Source organism: Harpia harpyja, chromosome 1 (genome assembly GCF_026419915.1).
Source record: "Harpia harpyja isolate bHarHar1 chromosome 1, bHarHar1 primary haplotype, whole genome shotgun sequence".
In the NCBI taxonomy this organism is placed as follows: domain Eukaryota; kingdom Metazoa; phylum Chordata; class Aves; order Accipitriformes; family Accipitridae; genus Harpia; species Harpia harpyja.
In genome coordinates, this window is record NC_068940.1 from 51554418 (window position 1) to 51569067 (window position 14650).

The 14650-nt window shown below is 37.0% G+C and overlaps 1 protein-coding gene across 50 annotated transcripts in view; it reads left to right on the plus strand.

Moving 5' to 3' along the window:
* CLASP2 (cytoplasmic linker associated protein 2) overlaps positions 1-14650 on the plus strand; it is a 157260-nt gene that overhangs the window by 114275 nt on the left and 28335 nt on the right. For 21 of the 50 annotated variants that reach the window (XM_052793778.1, XM_052793446.1, XM_052793493.1 and 18 more), the window contains 5 exons: positions 5784-5846; positions 6539-6645; positions 10516-10539; positions 11002-11246; positions 11905-11968. In XM_052793778.1, coding sequence (XP_052649738.1) covers positions 5784-5846; positions 6539-6645; positions 10516-10539; positions 11002-11246; positions 11905-11968 — 503 coding nt within the window. The remainder of the gene's footprint in view (positions 1-5783; positions 5847-6538; positions 6646-10515; positions 10540-11001; positions 11247-11904; positions 11969-14650) is intronic. The other 29 variants (XM_052793530.1, XM_052793667.1, XM_052793598.1 and 26 more) reach the window with 3 other exon arrangements.

Here is a 14650-nt window from a genome sequence, read left to right on the forward strand (position 1 = left end):
TCCGCTTTTGGGAAGTTTTTTGCAATTATGTGTTTCTCTTTTTATTATAGCACTCATTGCTTGGGTGCAGTTAGATAATCCATTTCTCACTGACCAGCTAGAGCAAAGAATAGTGTGTGGCTGTCATCCTCTCCTCTGCCTTTCCTTGCATCAACAGCCAGGGTCTACTGTTGTTCAAAATTGCTCCCTAGTCAATGAATCATTTTGGTGTATAAAAAGAAAATATGCTTCCTTTTATGTCTCCTTAGCTATATTGTCATCACTGTGTTATGTGAAAAAATAATAAAAATGTAACTTTTTGCTATTAAAGTAAGTAAATGTGATGGTGAAGGTAAGGGACCAATCTCCCGAAGCAGAAGTGTGTTCGGAGGCTGCTTTTCCTTTTCTAAAAATGAACAGGGCAAGTAGCAAAGTCCTTATACAAGTAGATGAACAAAGTACAGTTCTGAAGTTTACTTTTAATCTGTGTAGAACAAGTGATAAGTAATTGAAGTAGCAGCTGTTGTTACATAGGGAAGAAGAGGAATTGAAAACTTTTAACATTCACACATGCATAGTCACATTCAGTCCTCATTTCTAGAGCTGCTATAAGCAAAAGTTTCGTTTTCACTTAGTATTTCAGCTTATTGGCCTGACACTTAAAAGATTTTGCAATATTGTCAAGCTGTTGTCTGTTTCTGAAATGTCAATAAGGCATAGGAACATTAGCTTATAATTACTTTAACGTGTTGTTGGTTAAGGATTAGGGAAGCTTCTCATCCCCATGTATCCTTGTAAACGTTACTACAAAGTTAGTAGTAAATTTTGATAAAAGTCTTTTTAGATATTGGGGGTTTGGGGTGGGTGGGGGTTTTTTTTGGTTGTTAGGTAATACAAAACTGTCTCCGTAAGATTGTATCTGAAACTGATTTTTTTTGGCGTTATCTTTGTCAGAGTTAGTCTTCAGCAAAGGGACAACAAAAAATGTTTTTACAAATATGTTAACAGTAGAAAGAATCCCAAGGAGAATATCTATCCTTTAATGGATACAGAAGGGAACGTAGCAACCAGTGATGAGGAAAAGGCCGAGGTACTTAATGCCTTCTTTGCCTCAGTCTTTAATAGCGAGTCCAATCATCCTCAGGGTACTCCACCCCATGAGCTGGAAGGTAAGGATGAAGAGCATAACATACCCCCCTTAATCCAGGAGGAATTAGTTAGGGACCTGCTACGCCATCTGGACACTCACAAATCTATGGGACCTGATGGGATCCATCCAAGAGTACTGAGGGAACTGGCTGAGGTCCTTTCCAAGCCACTCTCTATCATCTATCAGCGTTCCTGGTCAACAGGGGAGGTCCCAGAGGACTGGAGGCTTGCCAATGTGACTCCCATTTATAAGAAGGGTCGGAGGGAGGATCCGGGGAACTACAGGCCTGTCAGCCTGACCTCGGTACTGGGAAAGATTATGGAACAGTTCGTCTTGAGAGCGCTCACGCAGCATGTCCAGGACAAACAGGGGATCAGGCCCAGTCAGCATGGGTTTACGAAAGGCAGGTCCTGCTTGACCAACCTGATCTCCTTCTATGACCAGGTGACCCGCCTAGTGGATGAGGGAAAGGCTGTTGACGTTATTTTCCTAGACTTCAGCAAGGCCTTTGACACTGTCTCTCATGGCATACTCCTTGAGAAGCTGGCGTCTTGTGGCCTGGATAAGTGCACTATTCACTGGGTGAAACACTGGCTGGATGTATGAGCCCAGAGGGTTGTGGTGAATGGAGTTAAATCCAGTTGGTGGTGGGTCACAAGTGGTGTTCCCCAGGGCTCAGTGTTGGGCCCTGTTCTGTCTAATAACTTTATCAATGGTCTGGATGAGGGGATCGAGTGCACCCTCAGCAAGTTTGCAGATGACACCAAGTTGAGAGGGAGGGTTGATCTGCTCGAGGGTGGGAAGGCTCTACAGAGAGATCTGGACAGGCTGGACCGATGGGCCCAGGCCAATTGTATGAAGTTTAACAAGGCCAAGTGCCGGGTCCTGCACTTGGGTCACAGCAACCCCATGCAGCGCTACAGGCTTGGGGAAGAGTGGCTGGAAAGCTGCCCGGCAGAGAAAGACCTGGGGGTGCTGGTTGACAGCCGGCTGAATATGAGCCAGCAGTGTGCCCAGGTGGCCAAGAAGGCCAATCGCATCCTGGCCTGTATCAGGAACAGTGTGGCCAGCAGGATCAGGGAGGTGGTTGTTCCCCTGTACTCGGCACTGGTGAGGCCGCACCTCAAGTACTGTGTTCAGTTTTGGGCCCCTCACTACAGGAAAGACATTGAGCTGCTTGAGCGTGTCCAGAGAAGGGCAACCAAGTTGGTGAGGGGCCTTGAGCACAAGTCTTATGAGGAGCAGCTGAGGGATCTGGGGTTGTTCAGTCTAGAAAAGAGGAGGCTGAGGGGAGACCTTATCGCTCTCTACAGCTACCTGAAAGGGGGTTGTAGTGAGGTGGGCGTTGGTCTCTTCTGTCAGGTGTCTGGAGATAGGACAAGAGGAAATGGCCTCAAGTTGAGGCAAGGGAGGTTTAGGTTAGATATTAGGAAAAATTTTTTTACTGAGAGGGTTGTCAAACATTGGAATGGGCTGCCCAGGGAAGTGGTTGAGTCACCATCCCTGGAGGTATTAAAAAAGCGAGTGGACAGGGTACTCCAGGGCATGGTTTAGTGGGCATGGATGATGGTTGGACTTGATGATCTTGAAGGTCTTTTCCAACCGAAATGATTCTATGATTCTATGATTCAGTACGTATCCCTCTTCTTTTGTTTGTTCAAGTGTAGCTTACAGTTAAGGAGTTTGTAATACTAGTTGTTAAACATAGTCTGAAAATAGTAAATCTCTGGTTTCTATCTCAAATTGAGGCATCTGACTGTAGTCCTAATTGGCATTGGAAGTCTGTTGTGGTCTGTTAAGGCAGTATGCTTCCTGTCAACCTTGGTTTTATTGGGAAAGTACAGATTAATTGAATGAAAGCTGTTTCAGTAACTAATGCTAATGTGCCCAGATGCTATGTAATTGGGAAATTAAATTAAAAGTAGACATTATGCAGGATCCATTAGTAAACTTGTATCTTTTATTAAAACACAGCTGGTAGACTGTGTTGTAGTACACACATATCTTCTTTTCTTTTAAAAACGACGGTATTTTCCAGATCTTTTTGTGCTGCTTTTGCTACCTTACAGCTTGACTTCAATTGCATGCATGAGAGACCTGATATAGGTTTTATATTTGGTCAAATGCTTGTTATCTTAAGAAATCTGTATTAAACTAATACAATAAGATGGGTCATTGGGACGAATGCTACTAGAGGTTTTATTTTTGTTGATGAAGGTTAATTTTTGTATTCCGATATCAAAACAAGCGCCTATACAAATACAATAGGTTGAATTGTCTGATAGCACAGAGAATGCAAGGTAGCACATATAGGAATCCAGTGTTGTTAAAAAAAAAAAGAAAAAAAAAGGCAGCTATACCTGGAATAAATGATGATTCCCACGATTCCTTCTGGTATGACTTCTGATTTGAATGATTTTGCATGTCATTCAGTGTTTTGTTGGACCAGTTTTGTTTTAGGGGGTGCTATTAACTTCTATCAAAAATAGTAAATGTAATGTTTTTCAAGGGTACAAATGGAAGATGAAATAAGGCAAATTCAGCTCTGTGTTTGTAGCTAGAGACAGTTTTACATGAGGTTGGAGGGGGAAATGTAATTTGTATTGCATCTGATTCTCAGCACAGAAATTTTTGCTTACAAATGCTAAGCCCTTTGAGGCATAAAATGACCCAAATGCTATGTAATTGTTTCTCTGTACGTTGGTATGAAGTGTTTATGTAATCTTATATCTCAATATAAGAGTATAAACTGGGAGATAACAGCTGAGAAGCAAGTGATTTGTAATTTATATGGAAGTGCCTATTTTTCTGTTACGTGTAGTTAATATTAAATATCAGACTAGTATAATTCCCGTATTTTAGCTAAGAAATTATGTGATTTTGAGCCCATTTAAAATCTTACTTTGATTCATCTTTTAAAAAGTGAAGCAACAATAGTAAATACTTTCACAATTTCTGCAATTTGAGGGGTACAAAGAATATTCTTGAAAATATGCTTTGGTATGAGGTGTGTTTGATCCAATATAGTACTACTTTTCACTGTCTTAAAAACTCATCCAGCACATTTCAAATGTATATGGGGGCAGGATTGTCTTGAATTACATGCCTGAAGTTTGAATTTTTAGTTGTACCTTTAATTTTCAGGGCTTGTTGATGGAAAGCAATAAAAAGATTTATCCCATTATTGCTTGTATTTAAAGCTCTGTCAGCCTTGATGCCTGCGTTTTGACATCTTCTGTCCTGTCTCATTTTCCGTGCTGAGACATACTTTCTAAGGAACCAAGTATTCCACAAAGCATTAGTTGAAAAATAAAATTCCCTAGCTGAACAATTTCATGCAGGTTTAGTTTGAAATTAAATACATTGCTGTACCTTATGTAAGGAGTAGAGAACTTTACGTGGAAAAAACACAATGTTGTTTCCAGGACCTTTACAAGACTTAGCATAATATTTGGAGTTCACTCAGGTTAAAAGAGGTGTGCTTCCCCAGATGTGATTTGGTCTGTGTCAGGGTTATTTGATTCAAATCAGACTCTAAACTGTCTATGTTAATCAGAGGAAATGATGATTTATTTGATTCCTGGTTTCTATTTATACTACTTTATGTATCCAAAAGGTGTACAATATTTGCATTTACAGTTATTTATTAAATCATAAGGTTATATCTGGGGTTTATGTCACTGTGGGTGGACATTTGAATTCAAGTTAAAATTGTCAAAACCAATTTCATTTATGTGGCTGTAAAATTCTAACTTAAGTGAACTGAAGAAAGAAGGTGAATTGTTTAAAAACACATTAAACTTAAAATTACTTGGTTTAAGAAAGAAAATACTAGCAATGGTGAGTCAACTTCTTTAGAATCTCCAGAAGACCAGTTTTATACAAGTGCCAGAAGCAGGGGGGGTACTCCAGCTTTATTCAAAAGCCCTTGAGGATCTTTGGTTCCTACTTTCCATAACTTTAAAGAATCTTAGTGAACTACAGTGACTAACATAAATGTTTCAATTTCACATTTTATTTAAAGACAACAATACAAATGTCAAATATTAATTGCATTAAATTATTTTAAACTTTTAATTAAAATTGAATAATTTTAACTTTCACCTACATAGTGGTGAGTTTTAACTGAGGTTTACTTATCTGCACATAGGCAAGAACTCAAGTTTATACAAATTGTCAGATGCTAACACAGTAAGTTTGTGCAGTAGTCACTCTTTGCAGAAAATGTGTGCTATGTGAGCTCTGGCTCTGACTTGAGCGCATAGAATTGGGTGAACTCTACAATGGAAGAGCAGTATCAGTGGAACTTGTAAGATATTTCTGAGGATTCTGTGTGTGTGTGCGCGCATGTGTGTCTATGCATTTTTTTTCTTTGAACTTAAACATACTTGCTTTTAATCTGCTCTTAATCTCTTAAATTAAAAAAATTATGCATGTAATGTCTAGTGTACATAAACCTATATATATATTTTCATGTAATCATATTCTGTATAATCAAAGAACTTTTCTGAAGCTTTTTGCTTCTGTGTAATACTCAGTTTCTTGTGCTAAAGCTTAATCTTTTCAATAAATACTTTCTTGTTTATCTAAGCAACTACTGCAGCACTTTGATTCCATGGTAATAGGTAGGGTTTATATGATCCTGTTATTCCAGCTTCCAGACATCACTCCAGATCCACTGGTGCCCTCTACGCTCCTGATGCTTATGGGGCTACAGGTGAAGGATGAGTACACTTTGCTGTCATCTGTGCAGTCATCCTGGATTTTTTTTTTTCCCCACCCACTTGGTTATTCTCATAGTTCAGTTTTTAAAAGCATTATTTATATTAATTTGAGTTTTGTGGTTTTAATAATCCAGATAGATGTGTTTATGTTGCTAGATTTCGTCTCCACCCCCACCCTCCAATGTTAATCCTTTTCTTCCTTAACAACAATCATTTTATTTTTACTTGCAGAAGAACGTTTTTATTTTTCCATTTTTCAGTATTTGTAGAGCATTCTTTATGCATGTAGTTTTCTAATTAGCACTCTCAATAGCCTTCCTATTGTATTTGCTTTTTTAAAATGAAAACAAAAACCCAAAATGAAGAAATTAATTTAAAAAAAAAAAAAGGTTCTTTCAGTTAAAACCATTTTTTTGTGGTTTGTGGTTTTTTTTCCCCTGTGATATTGGAATAGAATGTTTGTATATGACTCTGACTTTTTTTTTTAACTTCATTTCTTACTTTTCACTGCACCACTAAAGACTTTAGAAAGAAAATAACCAGTATTTTAGCCTCTACATAATTTATTAGAAATATTAAGCAAATGCTTTTCTTCTGCTTGGGTTTTTTTAAGTGAGTGTGGTATTAATGTCCCATATTGCTATTCTGACTGATTTCTTTATATTCATTTTTGTTGTTGTAACAGGTACCGGCTTTGGAATTAGTCAGTCGAGTAGATTGTCGTCATCAGTTAGTGCTATGCGAGTTCTGAACACAGGTTCTGATGTGGAAGAGGCAGTAGCAGATGCTTTGGTAAGAATCTTGCGCTTACCTTGTCTAAGATACAGACTCTTAAAATGTTTGGTACCTGTATGTTAAAGTATGCAAAAGAACTTGTCATTCATTATTTTATTGGCTTCTAGGTGGGAAAAAAAGAGAAACTGAATTGTTAGAGTTGCAAAGTATTGGAATTTTTATTCCCTACAGAAGTCTTAACTTTTGGGAAATGTACGTTTTTCCATGGCAGACAGGAAATAGTCTCGGACTGTTCTGTTGGAGTGGTCCAAGGAGACACTTGAGCAGGTAGCATTAACCAGCAGTTTCCCACAACAGCCAAACTTCTGGATAGGTTGAAGGCTTGTCAGAGCCGGGAATGATGACAGCTTAAGCACTGTGATTACTGTAAGCTTGGGTTCCATTTAAAGTTCTTCTGTCTGACAACATGTGAGATTGATGCTGAAGAGATAAACTGGTGACTTGGCAGGCAACATTTCATAAGTTTAGTTTTTGTTTTCTTTTGTTTTCGAAATTCAAAATGAATTTAAAACTGGTTATGCCATTTGCTTTCTTAACCTTTACTGTTCTTTAAAAGGGTGGGTTTGGCTCTTCCACCTCTCTGCCCCAGTTAGCCAAACTGAATGCATCATGTATTTTGCTATTCTGATTGTTACATCAGCAAGCTGAAATCTTCAATTAGTTTAAAATACTGATGCTATGAATCAGATACATTTTTATCAGGTATTGTATACTATTTGCGTATCACTAAATATTTTTAAGTACCTGTTATCTAGTTATCAGAATACTTTAAGGAATTTGTTATTAGTCTGTTTTAACAAAAAGATTATTTAGAACATTAATTAAAACCTACAAATTAGACTCTAAAAAATTTAATTATAGCCAGATAGGATTGGATAGAGAGAAACAAAATTTCAGAGGAAAAAATCTGGAGAACTCTGTCATGTTCTTAGTCTGGCAATTTATTGATTTCTTGGTTAATGCTCTCTTGGCACATCAGTTTGAAATTTGTGTGCCTTCACTGGCATAGAGATCAGGATATCTGTGCAGTCTTGCCTAAGAGGTCACAGTGAGATTGAGTGGTTTCTCCCCTTTTTGATATTGTAAACTTGCAAAAAGTTTTCAGCATTGATGAGGAATGCTAGTTAGTAAACTGGAAGTCAGTCTGGATTTTGGAATAGGGAATGACAGAAAAACAGTCCATGGAACATGAAAAATTTCTGGCTATTGACGTGCGGAAAACAGACTCCACAATCAGTGAGATTGTAAAGTAGGTATGTTCATTCAGCGCTGGGCAGCACGGGGGGTAGTCCCACCAAAGTCGTGTGTGCCTGATTTTGGCAGTTCACTTTAAATTTATACAGTCAAGTGTTACATATACATAGAGTTTCGCAATACGCCTATACATAGGCATTACCTATCCCCGCTTCATATTATAATTAGCTCTAGGAAGTCATTTCCATAGTTTCCTTTCAACTGCGCTTGCGCAGTGCCTCCTTATGGTGGTCGTCTGGTGGTCGTGAAGATGAAGGCTGTATGTCTTCTTCACAGTGAACTCTTAACCTTCTGTCCCTGCGCAGACTCAGTTGTCCCTTGGCATTTGTCCAAATCACAAGGTCCGTCTTGGCTGGTTCTTGGAGTCACTGCTGATTCTTATCAGGGACTATCTCCTGTCTCAGTCAGCCTCAACAATGGAAACGTTAAACATCACTTCTCATCCCCTTGGGCCATGTCTACCTCTATTGAAACTTCTTTAATTTCATTATAAGCTAGATAATTATTAAACAATTCCTATCTACATTCATATATCTACTATATCTACTAAGGTTCCTTTGGTTCCCCGTCTCACTATAATTTGAAAGCCTGTGCTATAGTTTTATCCACACTGGTGCTACATGAAGAGTATCTTTAGTACTTTAGTAGCTTCATAGCTTCTTCAAATTCAGCTGGGCAAAGTACATAGTAAGAATGTAACTTGAGGAGAAACTCATGTTTCCAATGACTGCTTGTCGTGGTTTCAGCCCAGCCGGTAACAAAGGACCACGCACCCGCTCGCTCACTCCTCCCGCCCCCCTCCGGTGGGATAGGGAGGAGACGGAGGAGAGAAAAGGAAAAAAAACTGGAACCTCGAGGGCTGAGATAAGGACCATTTACTGGGACAACACAAAAAGAGAAGTTACAACAACGGTACTAATAAAAAGAATATACAAAACGAGTGATGCACAGTGCAACTGCTCACCACCCGGAACACGACGCTCCGCCACGTCCCCCACCGAAAGTCGAGAGCCCTCCCCCCGGCCCGCTCCCCAGTTATATACTGAGCATGATGTCACATGGTATGGAGTAGCTCCTTGGCTAGTTCAGGTCAGCTGCCCCGGCTATAACCCCCCACCTCCCAGGTTCCTGTAAAAATTAACTCTATCCCCGCTGAACCCAGGACACTGCTCTTGAGGCTTATATGTGTCCTGCTTCATTGAAGCAATAAAGTTTGTTCATAGAAACTGGTTTGTATTACCTGGATCCAAAATAGCATGACGCTTCTAGAAACGTTAGAGGAAAATCAGTTTGTGTATTTTAGCTAGAGTCTGTCATTACAAAGAAGGATGAAGAACAGCAACATTTTACCTGGTTGCCTGCCATGCTTCTAAGTGTACAGGTTGCCCTGTACAAATGGCTTTTTTTTAACAAGGGTTATTAACACTCGTTTTATTGTAGACTGAAGCCCCCCCTCAGAACACTGTTTTCAAAAGGTAGAATGTAGAGTCCTGACAGACGTAATATAAAAACCAAAAATATTCTGGATTGTATTACTATTTTTCTGGTATGAAAAATAGTTGGCCAGTTATAATACTGCTCAAGCCAGAGGGGTATCAGTCTTCTGGCTAAGATCTGGTTTGAATATAAGACACATAAAATGCAGCAATATGATGATCTTTACATATTTTCATACCTTTTACTTCACCACAGTCCTTGGGCATTTCAGATTCTATTTCTTTAATTTTTTTTTTAATTTTTTTTACTTATGGAGACCCTTTTCAAAAATGCTCATTTCTTTGTGATTTTCCCTTTCTTTATTCTCTTACACATGTATGTATGCTTGTTCTGTTGACAGTAAGCTTGCTTGTTACATGATGTGCTGACTAGTTTGTATTGTGATATTCTTTAAGTTATTCTGCAGTCAAAAATGAGAAGCCTGTGCAAATGGCAATCGTAATTGAGGGGAAAACAATCACTTATACTACTGCTTCTTTAAGTATGTAATGGAACCAAATTTTTAACTACTAGCTTCAACACCAAAATTTGAATGGCAGAGTTATTTTGCAGAGGGGTGTGTTTTTCCTTTTAGGATAAATAGCTTTTTTAAAATTTTTTTTCTGCCTTTGGCATGTTGTGTTTTGTCTTGTTGGCTTGTTTTTGTTTTTAGGGGATTTGGGATTTTGCATTATGTAATTAATTTTTTTGGTAGGACATTGCTGTAGTAATTGTTGCAATGACAAAATTTAGTTACCCAAATGAAGTTAAACAAAGACAGATGGAGAAGTTGATGGAAAAATAAAGTTTAAATGAAGGTTTCATACTTAGTTAGTAATTGACTGCATGTGTTAAGTCTTCATGCTCAAATATCACTGCATAAGACAGAAAGATTTTGACAGAGGAGTCTTTGTGACCAACCAGCAGGTGATATGTAATATTTCCCTGGAAATGGAAGCTTAGCAAACTAATTCTTGGCAATGCGTGATATGCTAATCAGATACAGAGAGCTAAGAACAAAATTTACAATAAGACCATGTGTTTTCCAGTGGCAGGTAGTTTAATAGTCACAATGCTCCTATGCCTTACCTTCCTGTTCTCAATTTCTGTTTCTTTTCAATAATTTACTGCTAACAGCTCTTAGGAGACATACGGACTAAGGTATAGAAACTATTTTCCTTCTTCAACAGTTTAATATTTTGCTATTAACATGCATGATAGGAAGTAAGTTAAAATGACAGAATATGTGGGTTTAGACCTGATTCTTATATTCTGTAACATATATAAAGCTATTAAGTGAAATAACTAACTTTCAATACAGTTTTTATGTCACCCTATCATGCAATTTTATGGATTTTTACAAGTAAACCTTAAATGTAATGTTTCATCAAACGTATGTCTTCTCTGCATTTGCTTTGCTTTTGTATTTGAAATACCACGCAAGTCATACTTCTTTAAAATATTTTAATTAACTTGGTTTGACCTGCTGAACAGTTGGAGCCGATTGTCACTGCAGGGAGTAGGGGTCACACCGATTATTTGAATCAGTCTTTCTACTGATCATGCTTATGTATACTATCTCTTTGAAAATCAGTACTAATGTGGGGTGTTTCTGTATAATAGAAGAAGCCTGTGCGAAGAAGATACGAGTCCTATGGGATGTACTCGGATGATGATGCCAACAGTGATGCATCAAGTGCCTGTTCAGAAAGGTCCTATAGCTCTAGGAATGGCAGCATACCAACATATATGAGACAGACAGAAGATGTGGCTGAAGTCCTAAATCGCTGTGCCAGCTCCAACTGGTCAGAGAGAAAAGAAGGCCTTCTAGGCCTGCAAAACTTACTGAAGAACCAGAGAACTTTAAGGTAAGAAGACACATTAATAGAAAAACATTTTATTTCAGAGTTGAAGGGAGGCAAGGGAAGTAGGAAAGGAGGCTAATGCTCTAAAGAACACGGCTGGGGAGAGGGAAAGCAGGGTGTGTGTCTGTGAGAGTAAGGTGGGGGAAGGAATGAGGAAGCTATTGTCACTTCAGGCCACTAGTGTATAGCGTCTGTTTAAAAATCTCAGTTTAAGAAATGGAATTTAAAATCAAGAGAATTCTTGCAATACAAAAGTTTCCTAAAGTGCTTGCATCTAGTATTGATGGAAGGCCTTTATTTTTATTTACTTATCTTATAATTTATTCATCATTATTATTATTATTATTTATTGGGTATTTATTCAGAAGAAATGGTTTACTACTAGCTACTAAGACTACCTTTTTTATTATCTGCTCTTTTAAAATAGTCAGGAATGGTATAATATATGAATTAGTTGAAAGAGCCATTTCTAGGTTGAAAGTATCATTTTAGACCAAATCTATAACATTTTTATCCATGTCTTAAACAAAATGCTTTTCTCTACTTTGTTTACTAGATTATTTGATTCAGTATTTGCAGTTGATTTCACTGATTGCTGTGCATTAGTGTTCTGGTAGTACTAGCAGGGGAGTTGACTAATGTATTGTTGTCACTTTGACAGTCGTGTTGAGTTGAAAAGGTTGTGTGAAATCTTCACAAGAATGTTTGCTGATCCTCATAGTAAGGTATGTTCAGGTTTTTCTTACTTTCAGTAAATGTTTGAAAGCATACATTAATAGAAAGCCAGTTGAGGTAAAATATCAGTGATATTTGCATATGTAAAAAATGGACAAACTATTATATAAGCAGTTAATGGTATCAGATTTCAATCCATTTAATTTGCAATTTTGAACAAGACAATTTTCCACCTTTTTTGCAGGATAATTGAAATAAAGGTTAGTTTCAGCTAAAATGCATTGAAGTAGTTCAACAGTTTGTGCTCAAAATTTGTAAGTATTTTTAAGAAGTCGTGTTGTTTACAGAGGCCACTTCAACACGAGTAATGGTTTTCTCTCAGTTAGAAACAAAAGGCTCTGGTGCAGTAAATTAAATCATGAAGAAAGTGGTCTAAATTAAACATGATGAGTCTGAAGTATACCAAATGTGTACTTATTTATTTTCCAATGTATTTTGTATTATCATAGCTTATGATGTCTTCCTCGAATTTCATAGATAGGGCTGGCAGTTGAGACTGTTGAATAAATAATTTTTACATCATTGTTAATATTCAATAAGTAAGGTGGAGACTATACTTCGGTATAAAAGAAAATGCGATGTTTTATTCACTTTTACCTAGGTGAAGACCCAGTATAGATGATATAACAAGGAGAGTAATCCTTCTGTTTTATAAGACCATTGAAATATTTTAACTGAATCACTTCCCTTGATAGTATTTTTACAATTTTTGTGGGAGGTGGGTTACTAGTACAGCTTATACATGCAGTAATCTCACATAGCAAAAGGACTGCAGGTAAGTAAGGAGGTGAACAAAGTTATAATGGTATCATGTAAAAAACATGTAACTTCATATTTTTTTTTTAATTATAGGCTTGTTCAGAAGAAACCTTTATCTTTTATGTTGAGTATAATGTGTCCCACTTTGTGTCCATATTTCAGAATTGATAAAATGATAACCCGGAAAAATTCAGAGCAAAGTAGTTATTTCAGAAGTATTGGCGTTTCCCAGCAGAATTCTGAAAAACGACTTTGATTATGCAATACATTTTACATATTTTTTTTAAGTCTTTCTCATTGCTGCAGTGGAAAACTAAATTCAGAGTAATGAGAAGTCTTGATAGGTTAACTTAGTGTTCATCTGTCCTCCTTATTTTTCCTGCTGGAAAAAGTGACTTAGCTGCTATCTGTGACACCTTGTATTTTGGAAGAAACTTGCATTGCACACAGCAGCATGATATTAAAGTTGCTCACATACTGCAGAAATCCAGAAGAAAAGACTAAAGCCAAGCAGTTAAAGAGAAGCTGAAGAAAACAGTCCATAAAAAGAACAGTTAAGACAGAGGAAAGGAAAGAAAATTAAATGTTGAGATATTACTGGGTTTTAAATGAAGTAATGACAAAATCGTGAATAGCAGCTTGGTTTAATTTTGCTTGTTCTTGTGTTAATTAATATTGCAGCTATGCATATATCAGAACTACCCTGGAGATTTTTTTTGTAGTGGGGGAGCCAGGGAAGGATAATGAAAATGTTCCAAGATTTAGTTGTATGTGTTAGAAGAGCATTCTATCTTTTCATTAAACCTTTAGAAATGTTACATGGAATTTTTCTAGTTGATTGTTTTGTTTGGTTTACTCAGCATTCTGACAAAATAATGTTTCTTTGATTTTGAAAATTTGGCGTGTGTTATAGCATATGTGGTACACCCATTCCAGCCACTGAAACCTTGCCTGCTTTTCGGTGTTGCAAAGCTATTAATAGTTATCAATCTATTATCAGGAGGATCCTTTAAGTATTAAGAGTTCATGAGCTGTGAAATTTTTGTCACACACTTATGGCTAGACAATTTTCACCTTAGACTCTTTTCAAGTGTCTGTAGGAATTATCGTCATCTCTTTGGTTTGTTTTTTTTAAAGGTTTACTTTAACATGATAGCTGGATGTAGGGAATTGCTTAGAAAAAGAGTAATATTATTTGGAGGAGAAAATGTGAGAATGATTTGAAGGACTTGCCAAGTGCTTACTTTTAAAATACATTGGGTATCCCAATAAAATTACTGGATTTATCATAAAAGTTTTGAAATACCTTTTTTGTTTTGGTTTGGTTTATATTCCATACAGGAACTTTGTATTGATGGCCACTAATTTGTGTGTTTTTATCTTTTTCCCTTTTTTGTTTGTTTTTTTGTTTTGTTTTGTTTTGGTTTTGTTTCGTTTTGCATGCTGTCCCCTGTGTCGGAACTCTCTTTAGAGAGTAAGTTGGTTCGATATTTGTTGGAAGCCTAACCTTACTTGCATGAATGTGCAATTAACCCTTTTTCTCTATTTTTCTTCCCCAAAGAGTTCATGCAGTATCAAGCCTTTTGCAATCATAAAATGCTATATACAATTATGTAAACTGTGTGGTAAAGTTTTGAGATGTGCTTTATCTACTAATTAACTGACATTGTTTGGTTATGCATTCCTGCTTTATATTGTGGTGGTTGGCACATCTGAAATAATTCACTTTAAAGGTAGATCACTGACAGTTATTTTCATATGTGTTTATTTTTTCTGCTATCAAATTATTAAAAACTTCAACTTTAGATGCTTGATTTCAGAATTTTAGTTTACATCATAAAAATGGAAACTGCAAAAATCACAGTACCTACATATATTGTTCAACATATAAGTGGTTGAGTTCCATTTTCCAT